This window comes from Rattus norvegicus, chromosome 5 (genome assembly GCF_021556685.1).
Source record: "Rattus norvegicus strain SHRSP/BbbUtx chromosome 5, alternate assembly SHRSP_T2T, whole genome shotgun sequence".
Taxonomy (NCBI): domain Eukaryota; kingdom Metazoa; phylum Chordata; class Mammalia; order Rodentia; family Muridae; genus Rattus; species Rattus norvegicus.
In genome coordinates, this window is record NC_141538.1 from 153,804,241 (window position 1) to 153,822,333 (window position 18,093).

The following is an 18,093-nucleotide window of genomic DNA, read 5'->3' on the forward strand; positions in this document are numbered from 1 at the left end:
AGGCTAGCCTCAAATTCACTATGTAGCTGAGGATAACCTTGAACTCCTGATTCCCCTGCCTCTACCCCTCAAATACTAAGAGGACAGGCGTGAAGGTGTGCACTAGCATGTCAGGGTTTAATGTGGTGCAGGGGATCAAACCCAGGGCCTCTTGCTTGGTCGGCAAGCACTCTGGCAAATGAGTGACACCTCCAGCCGGGTATTGGTTGCTCTGAAACCTTCCTATTTCACCAGTGTAGCTAGGCAGAATCTAGGCCGGGTCATACATACTGTTCGCATCCGATCTTAAAGGAAGTTAAAATGCAGGCGGGCTAAGAAGTACTGTGGATCCCGGCGCCACACCCCTTATGCTTAACAGGTAGGCCTGACAGCATTCAGGGGTCCCCAACGGAGCAGAGAAGGTAACCGTCTAAAGAGATAGAGGTGGCCTTGAGTAGCTTACTTCTTTCCTTGGTCATTCCGGCCACCAGTGCTGGAGGACAGTATCCGCTTCTCCTTGGGACCCTGGGAGGAGAAGAGGGACAGATCGATGGGTGGCTCTTGGCTGGGGCCTGACTATCGGGACCCTCTGATCCTCCAGGGCTTGAGGCCAGGCCTTGGCTCGCTTGGGAGAAGAGTGAGTGTTTCAAGCTGACACGGGTTTTAGCCACCACGGAGATGGAACCCCAGGTTACAGGCTGGACAGCAGCACTTCACTGTGCTTTCTAGTTGAGAGTGCGTTAGTGGGCACCAGACTAGCTTAAAAGTGCTGTGTGACTCTGGATAAATGACTACCCCTCTCTGAGACTCAATTCCTGCAAACGTTAAATAGGGGATTTTAGCTCCTGCTTCAAGGAAAGTCTAAAGCTATAGATTAAAAACAAAACCAGCAGCTTTTCCATAAGAGCACTTCCTATAAGCGAGACCTTGTACAAAATGCTTTCTAATTTAACATCTCTCATTACCCTGAACTTCTATTGTCACTACTATGACCTAGGTAGGGAGACCAAGAGTCAGAGACTCTGCTTCAAGGAGCATAGACTCCAAATTTCATTTCTACATAGACTGTAAGTCCATTTCTTGATTCCCTTCCTAGATCTACCACATATTGGCTGTGTGTCCTTGGGCAAGGCACTGAACACCTCTGGACCTCAACCTCAAAGAGAACTGTTGGTACACACAACAGGATCGAGGAGGTGGAGGCACAGCCTTGAAAATGACCTCTAGGCATGGATTTTATTTTACAGCCTGGCCTCACCCTGTGAACTTTAAGCTGGGGTCTGAAGATGGATGGAATATTCTGGCTTCTATCATAAGTCTGAGCTGGAGTAGCCGATCAAATTCCATTCTGCTGGCCTGAGTGAGACAGGATCCAGAGACTGCCAGTCTGCAGGGGCCAAACTATGCTGGGATGAGGACCAGAGACAGCCCGGGGCCTCCTCTGTCAGGAACCGTACACCTTGTTCTCTCTGGACCTCTGAAGTCATGTGGGGAATTCACCTTCTTTCCCCCATTAGGGTGGACAGACACCCCCATCTCCGACCCCTACACAAGGCTTTGAATGTTCACATTCAGGGCCCATTGTCTGGACAAATCCAGGCAGGTTTATCGGAGCAATTCCCCAGTGTAGGACAGCACTGCTCCCTGTGGCAATTCAGATACTCAAATGGGCAGGGCTGTCCGGGGCTCTGGGTGAGCAAAGCCTCTGAGGCCTCATTGATGCTCTGCGAGGAAGCGGGCTGCAATCTATTAGCAATGTCTGGCACAGGCACAGGCACTGCAGTCTGGTGGGTATGTTGTGAGTTCAAATCTGTGGCTGATAAACTGGTTCAGAGGTGAAAGGGCCCAGTGACTATATACAGTCACTCAGTCCTAAGAGTCAAAGCCAAGACCCGGAAAGAGGACAAGAAAGGAAGTCTGGTGGCAGAGGCTGGAAGGAGACGAAGACACCAGGCAGGGAAAGGGAAAGGGCTGTCACAGGTGGTGGGGTTAGAACAGCGGGTGGGATGGCAGGAGGCTAGGATGACCCAAGGGACAGGGCAGAAAGGATGGCTGCCGGGGACGCTGAGATGCAGTGTGCTTGGCCAAGGCAGGAATCCATTCAAGCAATGTGTGCTGTACACCAGGTGGCGGGTCGTATGGGCTGCTGGGACTTCAGCCATGGTCATGATGTGTGGCTACTCTCCAGGAGCCGTCTTGAAGGGGGGCGGAAATGTGTGGCACGGAGTGAGGGGTGGCGGGGAAGCTGGAAGGATCTGTAGTATAGAAATGAGACCCAGAAGACCCTCTGGACTCCCTGTGTCATGAGAAAATGAGGGTACATTTGGGCTGAGGCTCAGGCTGAGAGTAGGGTTTAGTCAGGAGAAGAGGAGCAGCCCAGGGAGGAGGGGCTGCTGAGCCCCGAGGCCTGACAGCGAGACCCATGTAGCAACTGTGTACTTGGTCTGAGGGGCAAGCCTACCATATAGTAGTCATAGAGAAAGCTCAGAGCGGCGACACTCTCATCGTCCCCATTGACTCTCATTATGGCCTTGGTGGCGGCTGTCAAAGGGTTCTCCAGGTATGTCTTCCAGGCCTCATCCTCATTATTGTAGGGAAACTTCTGGAAGCTCACGGGGTCATTTTTCAGCAGCCGCACAGACCTGAAACTGCAGGCAGAAAAGGAGGGTCACTCGGGGACAGAGAACTGGTAAAGTGCTGGCCAGGCAAGTACGAAGAGTTGACTTTAGAATACAGGTAGAGTACACCCATCCAGTGATGTGGTCTTGCTTTCCCAGTGTCAGGGAGGCAGAGCCAGGGAGGTCCCTGGGCCTCCGTGGTTGGTATGGTCTAGCCTAGATGGTGAGTGCCAGGTATGTACCTCCAAAAATGCAAGATGGAGAACATCTGAGGGACAAAGGTAAAGTTGTCATCTGGCCTCTACATACATGTACACACACATGCACATGTATCCACATATCCACATGCACCTGCATACACACATACATGTCTACATATGCATGCATGTGGGAAAAAACACACACACACACACACACACACACACACACACACGTGAGAAGTGTCTCTTTTAGGCTCAGAGGAAGGTCCCCAAGACACAGCTCCTGCCACTGACAGGAATTCAGAGGTGGCAGCCCTAGGATCAGGAGATTTCTTCCTCTGCCTCTTGAGACAAAGGAAGGAATCAGATACAGATCAATGCCAAAAGGGCAGACCTGGGTCTGATCTCCTTATAACCCACACAAGGACCATAAGGTTGGCCAACCTCAGAAGGGCTCAGAGGAAATTCCACAGACTGCTGCTGTGACACTTACTGTCCATGGGGAGCCATGGCAACAGTGCCCAGAAAAATGAAACTTCCAGACAGTGCAGCATACCCTCCAGGGGTTTCCTGAGACCATGAGAGACAAAGAGGCCTGCACATTTTCACGTCAAGGAAAAATGCAGCAAAGGACAGGATATCAGAGCCTGAGAGCCGGGTGGGCAGAGGCTGGTCCTAGGAAGTGGCGTTTTGGACTGATATGTACTGTAGGTCCCTGCGTGGCCAGGCAGAGGAGGGGAAGTCCTGCACTGGGTTGAGATGCGCAGATAAAGTGCAAGGCCTTGTAGGCCTGGGACAAGCTGTATGCCTAGCATGGGCTCAAAGAAAGGGGCAGAGGCATTCAGAGGAGAGTGATGATTGCAAAATTAGCCTCCAGCAGGAGATGGTGGGAGGAGCAAGCCTACAGTCTCAGTACTCAGGAGGCTGAGGCAGGAGGATTGCAATTCCAGGACAGCCTGGGCTACTGAGCCCCTGTTTCCAAAACAAAAGACAATGACATATTGTCTTTGCTCTGCCCTGGACATGTTTTGGGCACTGAGCCTAAGCATGGCCCATGCAGCGTCCTCTCAAGGCACAGCTGGTATTTTCATTCATGGAGGAAGCAAAAGCTCAGAGGTGAAGAAAGAACCTCCCAGGGTCCCCATACTGAGTGGTCTCACACTTACATACCCCAGGGAGAACTATGTGACTTTTTGGTTAAAATATAACCGCTGGGCCCACCCCAAGAGTCTTTTTTTTTTTTTTTGAGAGTCTCACATAGCCTAAGCTGGCCGCAAACTTATGTATCTAAGGATGACCTTCAATGTCTGATCTTCCTGCCTGCGCCTCCCAAGTGTTGGGATTATAGCTGTGTGTCACCATGTTGTTGTGTTGGTAAGCATTCCACTAACCGGGCTACCTCCCCAGACCAAGACTTTCTGATTCCCTCTGTCAGAGCAGCTGAGAAGTAAAAACACCCTTGCTGCTGCTGCTGCTGCTGCTGCTGCTGCTGCTGCCAGCAAACCGGGGAACCCCATTTGCAGCTGCCAGCCAGGGGACCCCACTTGCAGCTGCCAGTCAGCCGGGGCACCCCACTTGCAGAATGGCTGGGAGTGTACACATGCAGTCACCTGCAAAGCTCTCGTGATTATTTTAGGGCCCAGGGTGCGTGGAAGAGGTGACGAGTGAGAAAATGGCTGCCCAGCTCAAAGATAAAGTGGGGAGTTCTCCGGTCTGCTGGCATCCCAGAGCGAGGAGGTCTATAAGGGTCACATGGGTATGACCCATGCACCATGCTAGGGTCACAGGAAGAGCACCAGACACCATGAAACACAGCACCTGGACTGTCCCCGCTCAGCTCTGCCCCTGACGAGGCACTATCCGGGTGTGACCTTGCCTCCCCCAGACAGCTGTAGAGACTCGAGGCTCAGAGCAGAGAAGAAAATGCCTACGATCAAGCAGCCAGTCAACTACCCAACCAAGAATATTATTATTTAGAGAGGACTTTGAGTAACCCAGGTTGGCCTTAAACTTTCTAGGTAGCTGGGAATGACCTTCAATTTCTAATCCCTCGTTGTTTACCTCCTAAGTTCTGGGATTGCAGTCCTGCAGCGCCATACCTGGCTTCTGTGACCTGGGGGACTGAACCCAGGGCCTTGTGCATGGAGGGCAAGCACCCTACTAACTGAGCCACATGCCCAGCCACAACCAGGATTTACCTCAGGCTTATCTAGCTCCCAAGCCATGTGCTTTCCACTGCTCACACTGTTCTGTCCTAACTCGGGTCTTTTCCAGAGTGGGAGGCTACCCTGGTGAGGAAGTTGCCGGCACTGGGCCAGACCTGTGGGTGGGTGAGGACCTCTGGAAGCCACTTGCAGGAAGTGTGCACCTTGCTGCCTGAGGCTCCCTTACAGCTTCCACTGGGAATGGAATCGTCAGCCAAGCTTCACCCAGGCAGTGGGGACTACGGGGACAGTTCTGCAGTTTTGTCTGGGAAACTGTCTACCGTCCCACTGTCTGCCTTCTCACTGGCACAAGGAACTGTCACACAGGAAAGAGAAAGGAGAGAAGAAACATTCCCGTGGTAAGGAGCATGAAGAGCGAACCACACCCCAGTTTCTGTTGTTATAAATCAAGAGGCCTCAAGACAGAGGGGTGTGAAGAGGCCCCTCCTCACTGGCCCTGAGCACTGGGGTTAGAGGAACTAAGTGAGCAGCCCCTCCCTTGCCAGGCTCCGGCCATAGGCAACTCCCTAACTGTGGTGGCATGGGAAAAACGGGGGGGGGTGTGTGTGCTGAGGGACCCCCACCTCTTCCGTTCCCCTCGCTGGTCAGCCAGTGTTCACAATGTTTCTAATCTCTGAAGGAGCACCGTAAGGGAGGGTTATGCAGCCTGGCTACCTTGATTCACGCTGGAGAAAATGCTTAGAACCCTGGCTGGCACGTCAACAGATGCTACATGCATACACACCCCGTCGGCACACAACAAGCACCTAATGTATGCATGCCATACCAATGCTCAAGGCTGGCTTGGAGGTAGGCGCCGAGAGTCAGCTGTGTCACCAGCCCGGTCACACACACACATGTCTGGACTTCTGCCTTTGATCTGCCCACTAGGAAATGGCCAGCCTCAGTCTGGTTGGACTATCTATCTTCTGACCCCTTTTGTAAAATAGAATTTAAAAGGCAATAGTCATACCCCAAACAAAACAGTTTCTCTGTGGGAGTCTTTTGGGGCTACACATGTCTCTGATGCTTCCCTCTGGATCCCCAAGTCTGATTCCCTGGTAAACAGTCCGCTCACTACAGCCTTAGCACCCACCACTGGCAGACACTGTGCCGACAGCTTTTGGGTGGCACCTCACCTGTCACACACTGCAGCCCCAAGACACAGATGTCACCGTCCCCTTTTACAGAAGGGGAAACTGAGACTCAAACCATCATTATCTACCGAGGGCCACTAGGCCAGGAAGTGCTGGGGGCTCGGCTTGAACTCAGACTTCTGGGACTCCAACTATCAGGTCTGAATCGCCTGATCACCTTTCTAGATGCCTTTCCTAGTCTGGAAATTTCCCTCCTCTGGAATACACTGAACCTGCTCTCCACGAGAGGCAGAGGAATTTCCAACCTACACAGGCTGGGGGCATGGGAAGCTGAGGCAGTGACAGGAGGGGTTTCTGGGCAGGAGCCGAGAGAGCCGGGAGTCCCAGCCCTCACACCTGCTTTTATCACTGGTTCTCCTCACACTTTAAGCATTAGCTTCTTGGAAGTCTTGACTGTGCACAAGGTCAGCAGAGTTCTGGGTCAAATCCTGAAATCAGGAGCTGGGGGCTGTGCTCTTTGAAAGACACAGGCAGGGCTCAGTGGGTGGGTAAGGCTGAACATCCCAGGAGCTGCTAAGGGCTCAATGGAAAGGGATTCCAAGAAGGAATTAGGCCTATTCACAACGAATGACAGCTCAGAACAAAGGGGATGATGCCTATCCTCTTAGGTCACCTTCCCTAGGTTCTGCCCAGCTTCCCAGTTGGTGTCCCTGTCTAAGACAGAACCCCTGAACGTGGGAGGAGAGCCAGAGAGCTAGTTGGGAAAGGACTGGGCCTCGGGCCACATGTACGATGACCTCAGATCCCAGTCAAGGCACAGCACAGAGAGCCCAGTGAACCATGGGAAGAAGTAACACGAGCTCATGGGTTGGAGAGCTATGTTCTGGAGGATGGAAGGCCCTTAGCTTTCTCAGCCGGTTTCCCCATGTGTTAAATGGATCTACTGAAGGTTTCTCACGTGCCAAGGGTTCTTCTAGGCCCTGGGAAATCGGCCAAGTCCAAGGGAGATAAGGCTCGGCTCCCAGGGAACTTTCTGTCTAATTGGAGCAGACAGACCATAAACATGACGATGAGTTAATTTTAGTTTGTGATAAGTGCTGGGAAGAATATTAATGAGAACGCAGTACTATCACGGAGTCACCAGGGGTGACTACTTTAAGGCAGAGTTAGTTAATCTCTCCTGGGTTGTTAGGGGAATTACATGCATTAACATAAGAAATGTGTTCATGAGCCTGCCAGCAATAATGTCACTGTAAATAGGCCATCATCATCATCAACATCACCACCACCACCACCACCATCATCACCACCATCATCCTCCCAGCACTCCAGAATGAGAGTAAAAGGAAGACTCTGCCTGAGGTCCCTGAATGATCACACCCCTCCACGCCTTGGGCTGTGAACAGGCCAAGTCAAAAGACAAGGGAGACGGTGTAATAACCCCTTGCCTTGACTTTCACAGTCCTTATCTGGCGGAGGCTCCCAACACACACGGTGGTTATTATTCCTACTTTAAAGACCCTGGAATAGACAGTGGAGACAGGAGGTGATCTGGGAGTCTGGCCTGAGAACCCCACAATATGTCTCCTTTACACCAAGGGGTGGAGGGGAAAAGCCAGGGCCCAGGGAGCCCTTATGGTATTCCATACCATTGAAGCAAATACTTCTCAAGTGACCGCCATGGTCTAGCCCCAGTCCTGGGGACAGCAAGACAGGGTTGTCCTTGTCATCAAGGAGGACAAAGACAGACATGACCCTCTCCTCAGACAGACAGCTAATACCAAATAGGTCAAGAGAGTGAAGGAGCTGAGGTCCTGTGAGCGGCCTTAACCCTGGAGAGCGACCGGTGAGAAAGAGGTGGAGGAAGATGGGTGGGAAGGCCCGAGACCTTCCAACTGAGAGCCAAGGTCAAAGGTGTCAGCTTGGGCCTGGCCTACTGTGTGCTGGGTGTGAGGCAGGTGCTTTGCATGTATCTTCTTGATTCAAGGAAGGCCAGCTGACTGAGGAGGAACCTCAAGTCCAGGATTTGACAATCCCTCTCATTTGCATAGTGTGTGTGTGTGTTTTTCCGGCACGTATCTGTCATCTGTCATATCTGAAGTCCTGCGATGTGCCTGTAAGGTAGGGAGGGAGGAGATGACTGTTCCCGTTTGACAGCAAGAGGAACACCCACGGACGAGGCTACCGATTTACCTAAGGCCACCAGTTGGTACTGACACGTCGGGCCTGAAACTGGGGTCACCAGCTCACGGCATCAGAAGCCTTCTCAAAGCTGCCATTCCACAGTGTCCCGGTGTCTCGACTTCACCGAAGAGAGAGCTGGGAAGCAGATCAAGAGAACGGAGCTCTCTAGACCTCTGTCACTGTGGAGCAGGGGTGTGCAAACTTCACAGGCACGTGTGTGAGTGCGCCCTCCCAGGTGAATGGAGCCTTTCCCTGGCATGGGAGGGGTGCAGTATCAGCTGTCTCATACCCAGTCAGCCTCATGTCTTGACTCTAGCACATTCCAACGCAGAGGAAGCTGACAGTGGAGAAGCGAGGCCTCATCCCAGCTGTACTCTGACTCACAGTGGCCGCTGTACTGGGGCCGAGCCACTTCAGATTCCCAACAAGACTAAGTAGACACCACCCCGGCTGCTAGTTCACGCTCTCTCATTTTATTTCCTCCTGTTAGAATCCTGGCAATTGCGAATAGTGACGGACCTCAGACATGATGTCCCAAAGAAGTGGTGGTAAGACCTAAAACACAGACCACAGAGCAGGAGTCTTGAAGCATCACACCCAGCTCTGAGGTCAGTAACTGCACGTTATAAGCATCTCTGTAATACAGTGTTTTGTTTAGCAGAGCAGGAGGCAGGCCATTGCCAAAGCAAGCAGCCTCCCCTATGGAGATACCTAGTTCAGGCTAGACCGGGCAAGCTGGGTTCTAGTTCCCTGAAGCCCAAGGAGGAAAAAGAGTTCCAGGGGCCACCTGACCTGGGTGTCGACACCCAGATACACCCAGTCAGTGACTTGCCAAACCCAAACCCAGCTGTGAGCCACCCAGCTTCATCAGCAGTGATCAATCACACTCACAGTCACCCACAGGACGGCTGCTCTCAGAGGAAATATTTTTTTCAGCCAGCCCCACACAGGGTCTTTCTGAGCCTGACAGGGGCACCCCAGGGTTCTTGTGCTGGCCAGTGGACCATCCGGGTTTCTGGCTACATATGTTGTGAACTGTGCCCTACCACGTTGAACCAGAGGGCTCTCTGGGGATGCTCTCAACTGGGGGAAAAGGACGGGGGATGGGGGAGGGCCCTGACTGTGTGGTGGCCCCAGTGCTACACAGAGCGTTCCAGCCTTGGAAACCTGCTCCTTCCTAGCTGTGTGACCTTCAGCATGTCACCTGTCACCCCCTCTGTGCCTTTGTGGGAAGATGAAAGTGAGAATCTGGGGGCTGGAGAGATGGCTCAGCGGTTAAGAGCACTGGCGGTTCTTCCAGAGGTCCAGAGTTCAATTCCCAGCAACCACATGGTGGCTCACAACCATCTGTAATGGGATCTGATGCCCTCTTCTGGTGTGTCCGAAGACAGCAACAGTGCACTCATATAAATATAATAAATACATCTTTGAAAAAAGAGAGAAAGAAAGTGAGAATCTGAGAAGGAATGAGTGTTCATTCAGGGATCACTAAGCACTCACGGTCTTTCAGTTTTACCTCGACTCTGTGAAGTGTCCCTAGCAACAGGATAGTGTAGGGCAAGTGCTAGTTGTAAGGACACAAGCGACTGTTCCACCGTTATCACTCCGATTGAACGCTGGCTTGGCTTTGAGCAGCCAGCCCAGCCCATGGCATGGTTAACAGCCTCACTTTCTCCCTGTCTGTCAAACGGGGCCATCCCTTCCCGGCCTTAGCTAGAAGTAGCTGGAGCCCAGGCAGCCTCCTCCTCTGGATCCAGGTGGGGAGGCTGTGATGGTGGGCAGGCTCCAGATAACACTGCTGGCTGCATCTGAGGTAATTACATGCCGTCTCCTAATTATACCAGAAACTCACTTTCTGCCCTTTGGAAAACTGCTCCCCCTGCTCCCCCTCCGGTGTGGGAATTCTTTTCTTACGTCCCAGTCCCTTGGCTGCTTGTCTGACTTTTTTCCCTTTCTCTACAGGGATGGGGGAAAAAACTGAGCTCCACCTCTCAATCAGAGAACTGTCTCTTTTCAGTTAGGCATTGATGCATTAGCAGTCGGTCACTGAGGGTCACTCTGTGATGGACGGAGTGTGTGGAACTCTGGGGACACAAAGGTGACTCTGTCCTCTGAGTCTATCCTCCAGTGTCCCCAGTTCTTGATGGCTCCCTGAGAAGACACCAGAGTAACTCTTGACTTGTATGTATATGTGTGTTTACACGTGTGCATAGGAGTGTGCACACGCCTGCTGTGCATGGTCATGTGTGGTCAGAGCATTCTCTCCTTCCACCATCTGTGCCCGGGAATCGAACTCAGGCCCCTCAGGTGATCTGTGCCTTAGCCTTGTGAATTTTTGGAGGAGGCAGAGGGCATAGAGGGGGAGGGGAGTTAAAAAAAAGGAAAAGACTGATGCAGCCAGCACCCCCCCCCCACCGCCTCCTCACCCACACCCTGCACCCACAGCCCAATGGGTATTCTTCTCGATGCTTCATACGTGCAGACACTGAATGAAGAGCTGGGGGGGGGGTCACCCATCTGTGAGCCCTCTGGGCTTCAATACAGGCGCGACCCTGCTGCGAGGTTCTGGGTCGGCAGACTCAGCAATGACACAGCAGGTCAGAGGCTGACCTGGGAGCCTTCTTGCCGCGTCCTTAGTCTCCCAGGCCAGCGGTTTTAAAACTTGAACACACATCAGAATCCCCTGGAAGGCCTGTTAAAACAGAGAGCGGCCCGCCCCGCCCCCAAAGTGTCTGATTCAGTACATTTAGGGCAGGGCTAGGAATTTGCATATCCAAGTTCCCACGTGAGGACAAGCCAGGGGCTGGGGATTGAGCTGTGCGTGCCAGGCAAATGCTCTAACTGAGCTCCCCAACCCCCGCCCCCCATCACAGCAACCACGTTTTGGGAATGGTGCTCTGGATGAGCCAATAATAATTACGTCTTATGAATAATAACTCTCTTCTCTTGCCTCGTTTCAAAAGTTACGCAGGCTTGTAAAACTCAAGTATATAAAATTTGAGTCGGGTGTGGTGGTGCACACCTGTAATCCCAACCCTGAAGAAGCTGAGGCAGGAGGATCATGAGTTGAAAGTCAGTCTGAGCTACTTGAGTTCTAGACACGACACTCAGTGGCAAGGTCTCACATACGTACATACATACATTCAAACACACATACAAGCATAGAAAGGAACTTAGAGGCACAACAAAATGCAGGGAACCGATCTACATCTTGTACCTAATGCCTGGGTTTAGAAACTTTAGTCTGGTTGGGATCCAGATGAGAGCGTGGCTCTTTCATGAAATCTTGACTAATCAGTGTCACTTGATACACACCCATTCCTCTTTCCCTTTTGGGATTACCAAGAAGGATGAAGTTGATGCGCTGATCGACGCTTGCCAGAATGTCTAACCATGCAGTCAGTGTCTCCGGAATCCGGGCCACTGTCGCTCTTTTCGTCTGAACCCGGCATAGGGCTCGGAAGTTGGTTCGGACCACATGGGGCTAGCCTGCTTCCTAGACCTTGCAAACGTGCAGAACGGCCTCCGTTACCAACTACCCCCCGCCCCCGCCCCTCTTGCTCCCGCCCCCGCTCCGCCCAGTTTTACAGCCCGAGCTTAATGAGGGCTTTTAACTTTTCATTCACCAGCAGCGTAACTCCGACTTTTAATAACACACCTCCTGCACGACAAAAATTTGCTCCTGGCAATCACGGTTTCGACCACAAAACCGCAGCGGGGCGGCGCTCTGAGTTAACTCTTTCAGTGCTGCGGGGCCTAGGGGGAGGGGGAGGGAGGCGTTGTGAGCCCTCTAGCCTTGGGCTACCCTCAGTGGTCACTCTCCAGTCTCTGTTACCAATGGCAGAGGGTCTGGGCTGTGGGACGCAGAGGTCAGAGCGCTGAGGCATGGTGTCCACAGAATGGACCAAGAGTGTATGAAAGGTAGTGAAACCCTCCGCCGTCCTTCAACAGACTTCATGGACTGCCTTCATGGACTGCCTTCTACACAGTAGGACACTTCGGAGAGTCTGAAGAGGCCAATGGTCACCAAGAATCTGGCTCTGGCCTGTGCCAGACAGCCCACTTAGCCAGGCCTATGGTGGGCAGTGTGGAGGTTGGGGTTGTTTTTCCTGAGAAGTCAGAAGCTTCTCAGCCAGCTTCCGCCACGGGGTACTGCAAGGCTGTGGGCTGGAAGCACCCAGGGTGGCTGGCAGAAGTGCCAGGCGCTGGGTCTGACCACATGAAAGGCCAGGTGTTCACCACCCACCAGCTGCCTGGAGCTGGTTTCTGACTTACATTGGCTAGTTTTTTTCAGCATCACCCCCCACTGAAGGCCTAGGAATGGGGTTGGGGGGCCTGGTGGTCAGAGCTTAGTTTTTCCCTGTCAGGTAGGTGTGTTCATAGTGGACACTCCTAGGAAGCCGAGAGTCAGGAAGGGCAGCCTCATGACTTGATTTGAAGCAGATGCGGACCTGACTTTTCCCCACTGCCCTAGGGCTGACAAGTTGTTTATTCTCTGAGGGCTGGAGATGTCTGCTTAGCCTAGGATGATGTTCCAGGCAAGGCCACCGCAAGACCAAGGCCACAATAGCAGCAGCAGCATCTCAGAACACACACACACACACACACACACACACACACACACACACCACAAAGACACACCCATACACACATACGTGTATGCACCCACACTCACACATGCCCACAACCTGTCTCTCTTTCTCCCCCCTCCTATCCCCCCACTAATACACACTCACAGGTACCCACGAACTCCCCAGTTCTAGGAGCAGCTGAGCTCTCAGGGTCAATCACTGTAATCGAAAATGGGAGCTTCAAAGATGGGCTGAAATTACTCGGCAGGTACAGGTTTTCCTGAATGGAGAAGCCCTCTACGGCCAGCTTATCTGACTTCAAACCCAAACCATCCAGGGCACAAGCTGAAAACCTGTTCAAGTAAGCCAACTTCCACCGACCTGCCCGCTAAGGAGTGACCTGAACAGAGTCTCTGCAGCCTCAGTTGCGGTAACTGGCATGTCAAAGTGTGTTGGAGCCGTGTCTCAAATATGTGTGTATGTTCAAAGTCTAGGAAAGTAAAAAGCAGGAAGCTTCTTCACAAACGCCCAGTTATTGATTTCTCCACGAATCGAGAAAGTCACTATGAGCACGGTCCAGGTTTTAAATCAATCGCTTTTCCCCTGAAGTACTGCCACTGGTCACGGCCCCCGGGGCCAGAAGATGAAGGGCTGGGTAAGTGACTGACCTGAAGTCACTCAGTTAATAAGTGCAGGGGTTGGGACTTGAAGCCAGGCTCTAGCACCGTGTCCTGTTTTTACTTTAGTTGGGGTCCAACTGTGTCAAAACACTGTCCCTAGAATCTACTAAAAAAGAAATCTGATGCTTGCAACTACAGCGGTTGGACCGTGGATGTAGCTGGCGAGTCAGACACGCCTAAGAGCTGGCGGGTACACCGGAGCCCGTCTGCAGTTAGGACTCAATTCTTCTGCCTGTGTTTGAGTTCTTAACCCCCGAGGAAAAGCTCCAAAGAGAGGAAGAGAGGAAACAGAGGAGGAGAGGAAACAACGAAGGGGGTCACTGCTAATGGAAGAAAGGAGGAGTTGGTGCCTTTCCTGCTAGCTCCTTGCCCACAGGTTAAAGCAGCTCACACCCTCGACGTCTGTCTTCTCCTACATCTGGACCTGAAGCAGAGGCTGGCAGTGAGAATAGCGTCAGCCAGTCAGGGATTCTGAACCCCAGATGTGGGCAGGAACGCACCTGCATCCTGCCAGGCAATACAGATGACCTCACCGAAATCTAGTCCCCGGCTTCCCCGGGGTTAGAACTGCCTCTGGATAAAACTGACCACATGTTATTGAACAGAACTTCAGACCTGTCTCTCTTTGGTAAGCATTTTATAGCATTCGGTATACTGAAGAACCCTATACAGCTCTCTTGTTCCAATTTTCCGGACCAGGGAAATGATAAGTCCAACGACTTTTTAAGAATGAACAGCGGAGGAGAGACAGAGCCTGGGTTTGAACCTAGGGAAAGTCATTACAGAGCCTGTGTATTCCAGCACTACACTGTAGTAGCCAGATCGCTTGGGACTGTTCCAACTCAACATAAAGGACCTTTAGAGAAACTCAACGCTTTGCCTAAGACAGCTCTGAGAACCACCTCCAGGACGCTCCCTTTGGGAAGAGGAGAGAAAGTTTCCCCAGGGCGGGAGTGTCTCTGATTTCCAAGGCCCCTCCAGAGTATCAAAAAGCGATGCCAAGATTCACGGTTTCAGGCAGCCCGGTGTTTGCCTTCCTCGAAACTGCTCAGCACAGAGAGAAAGAAAAACTATTTTCCCAGGGAAACAGTCAGCTCTAGGTAGAGAGAGCTGAACGTGCCCCAACACGCCAAGGCAGGATCGTCAACCCATTCATTCACCCTTACAAATTGCCGTGTGAATCCGGGCGCCGGCCTCCCTTGCTCTTCCCTCTGCAGGAAACCCCAGCCAGCCCGGGAGGCCAGGCATCCGCGGCTTTACTCACTCAAGTTCATTCGACATCTTCCTTCTCCGAGGTTCCGGCGATCCGGCTCCTGTTGGCTCGCAGGCGCTGCTGATCGCTTGTCTCTAATTCTCCTGTGACACAGACATTCCCTCCCTGCCCGGGGAAGCGTTTGCTCGACGGTGCGCTCTGGATGTTGAGATTTTGCTGACAGCGGTCCCCTGCGGCGGTGGCGCTGATTGGCTGGAAGCACAGGTGCCGACTGCGGCTAGACCACAGCAGGTGCAGATGTTAACTTTTGGCCCACCAGCAGGGGCGGAGCTCTGGGGGGCTGTCTGGGTGGAGCCGGCCAATTCCTTCTTAGCTGAGGGGGTGAGAGGGGTGGAGACGAGGGAGAAGGGAGGAGACAAACGTTGTGAAGGAACCAGGGAACTAGAGGAAAAATACAGACAGGTACTTGGCTCTAAGGGAAATCGCTGTCTCTCTCATCACTCATATCGTGAATTCCAGAAACATCTCCCCACAGACACCGTATCTCTTTACATTCACCTTCTCTACCCGGAAAATTTCACGGAAGAGGGCAGGTAGCTCTCTCTGAGTCCCCTCTCTTTTCTCCAGAACTTTCCCCTTCAGGTAACAAACAATACAGGTTCTAGTTTGGTTAGCCAAGTGATTTCTCCCGATTCTCCCAGTAACCGGCTAGGATGGACTTTCTGTCAACTCTTCCTTCCACCCCGACCCCATGGCCTTTACAGGAGAGGGAGCAAAAAATGTCAGTTGGAGAGGTAGGGTGACTCGCCTAAGGGTGAGAGTGAGTGTCAGAGACCTGCTCAGTCATCTGGGAGACTAGCTGCTCCTTGAGTTGAAGTTGGTGACCTTAGTTGACAGGGGGGCATTTACTGAGCATTGAGTGTGCAAGGTCTCGCTCTGGATTCTGGGGCAACGGAGAAAGAAAAATGCTGGATTCTACTCAGGAGGGGTCCCCACACACATACACACAAATGCATGAGTCCGTGTGTGTGTGTGTGTGTGTGTGTGTGTGTGTGTGTGTGTGTGAGAGAGAGAGAGGGGGGGGTGGGGAATTAGGGCAGGGCAACCTTCCATCTTGGGTGATGCCAATCTGAACGGGACGTGGGCAGACCACATGCCTCTGGCCAGCCCAGAAAGGATGGAAAAGTTAAAGATGGCTGCTCCAGGAGTCTTAGCTGGGCAGTCATCATTAAGTGTCTGACTCCGTGCTGGGCACTCCAGAGATGCCTCTTAGGTGAGGGGATGGTAGGGGATCGGCTGGGAACAGTCTAGGGTGGTAAACCCAGAATGCCCACAAGTACCAGCAGGGACAGAGGGCTTCCATGGGGTTAATAGGAAAGGAAATCTAAGCTATGAATCTTGGAATCTTATGCTTACCCTTTTACTGCTACCTTTACCCCTCCATGCCCACGCCTACCATCCCCATCTCCCACTCTCCCAACCCCCCATCCTCACCCCAATTCTTTGCTTGTTCTTCTTGGGAACCTCACCTTGAGCATTCTCTAGAGGAAAAGCAACTTTACCCTAAAAAGCCCTGTCTAATAATTCAGGAGAGCCCTCTTAGGATGGGCTTGAAGAACTTTCTCATTGGAAAGTGTTTCAAGGTGACCCCCAGGGAGCCCCGATAATAGCAAAGGACCACGGTTGATGGCTAACACAGCTAGCTCTGTGGGGCAGCTCTTTTCCAGTAATGCTTGTGAGAGCAGACATCCAGTCCTCAGATTTCACATGGCTTTATTCTGTTCCCTGCAAAGCCCTTCCGGAGGATTTCCTCACATCATCGGGTGTCTATCTCCCCTTCCTCTGGAACGTGAGTTCCATAGGAGCAGAAGCCTGTCTGTCTTGGTCAGTCTCCAGCACTGGCTTAGGTGTCTGACTCCCAGTAGGTGAGGTACTTTGTAAATCGGGTTTCATGCTGGGCCATCTTCGTGTATCATGTCAATACCAAAAGTGAGTCAGGCACCTTGTTATCATCCCATGAGATGAGGGGACAGGGAGGCCCATCACTCAAAGCAGGTGAAGCCAGAGGCAATGCGTGCGAGCGAGCGGTGACTGGATCTGAGTGAGCGAGCGGTGACTGGATCGCTCACCGAAGTCACGGTGCTGAGAGGAGCTGCAGGCCCGTGGCCTTCCGAAGGATGGCACACTTCTCTTTGTAGGCTTCTCCCTGTCTAACTCACCTCGTGAAAGGGCTGGAGAGTTTCTGTCAGCTGTGTTGCAATGGATGTGGTGTGACTCATGCTCGATGAGCTGGGGGAAGGGGGGTGCGCTGGGATTTCAGGTGGCGTGTCTGTGCCTGCTGGGCTCCATAAACGGGTCCTCTCCCTCTCTGTGTCCTGGCTCTGTGCTTACAGCTGTTGTTAGGGATCAGCAGAGGGTCCTCGTGCCTCCTTACACAGGAAGCCCCCAGAAGGTGCCCCATAGGTACCACGGATGTGGGGAGGAGCAAGTGTGCAGGGTCACAGGAGTCCTTCTGGCCATGTGCTAAGGCCAACACAGACCTTCATGGCCACAGCTTCAAGAGGCCAAGATTCTGAAGTGATATTGCGCAAGTCTGGATGCCTGCTTTTCCTAGTCCTGGGGATGTGATGTAGCCGAGAGCCAGGGGAGGCTGGCATGACTGCCCTTGCATGGACAGCCCAGTTCTGGGTTGTTCTGTCTAAGAAATTATAAGCATATTCTGCCAATCAAATGAAACATGACTAGATTCACTAACAGTGACACTAAGTAATGACAGCTGCTATTCCGTGTCAGAATTACCTCTGTGAGGGGATATAGTGATAGAAGACACGGTGCTGGGGTCTAGTCCCAGCCTGGGCACCTTACCAGCACCGTGAGGTTGGGCCAGTGACTAACCTCTGTTTTCCTCATCTATATTTGGGTACAAAACCATGCTCCCACCTCACAAGGCAAATCGCTCCGTGTGGCATGTGACCACTTACGATTCATTTGCTGCAGAAGAGTGTGGTACCCCCTCCCCCTCCCCGCTTAGGACCACAATGCTAAACAAGCAAACCAGCCCCCAAGGGCACACACCACACATCTACATTCAATGTGACAGCTTTGCTAACTGTTCTTCCTCCTAACATGCTAGGTCTCCATGACTACTCAAATCTCAGGAACACCTGTTAGCCTATAAAGAAATATGGAAGTGTTGAATGCCCAACAGAGATGCTCTGTGGGAACCAAAATGACAAGATTGGATTCCCCCCTCCTCCGCCAGTCAGTCTGCGTTGAGCTTGCTAACGCAATCTAAGAGGTTCTACACAATTCTCCATCACCTTTGAACGAGGCCAGGCACGCAGCTG

General features: G+C 52.4%; 1 protein-coding gene across 2 annotated transcripts in view; it reads right to left on the reverse strand.

Moving 5' to 3' along the window:
- Grhl3 (grainyhead-like transcription factor 3) overlaps positions 1-15,021 on the reverse strand; it is a 32,228-nt gene extending 17,207 nt beyond the window's left edge. For both annotated transcript variants that reach the window (NM_001415834.1, NM_001415833.1), the window contains 3 exon segments: positions 443-504; positions 2,441-2,627; positions 14,798-15,021. In NM_001415834.1, the coding sequence (NP_001402763.1) occupies positions 443-504; positions 2,441-2,627; positions 14,798-14,814 (266 nt within the window). In that variant the 5' untranslated portion in view covers positions 14,815-15,021.
- Between the last annotated feature and the right edge of the window lie 3,072 nt (positions 15,022-18,093).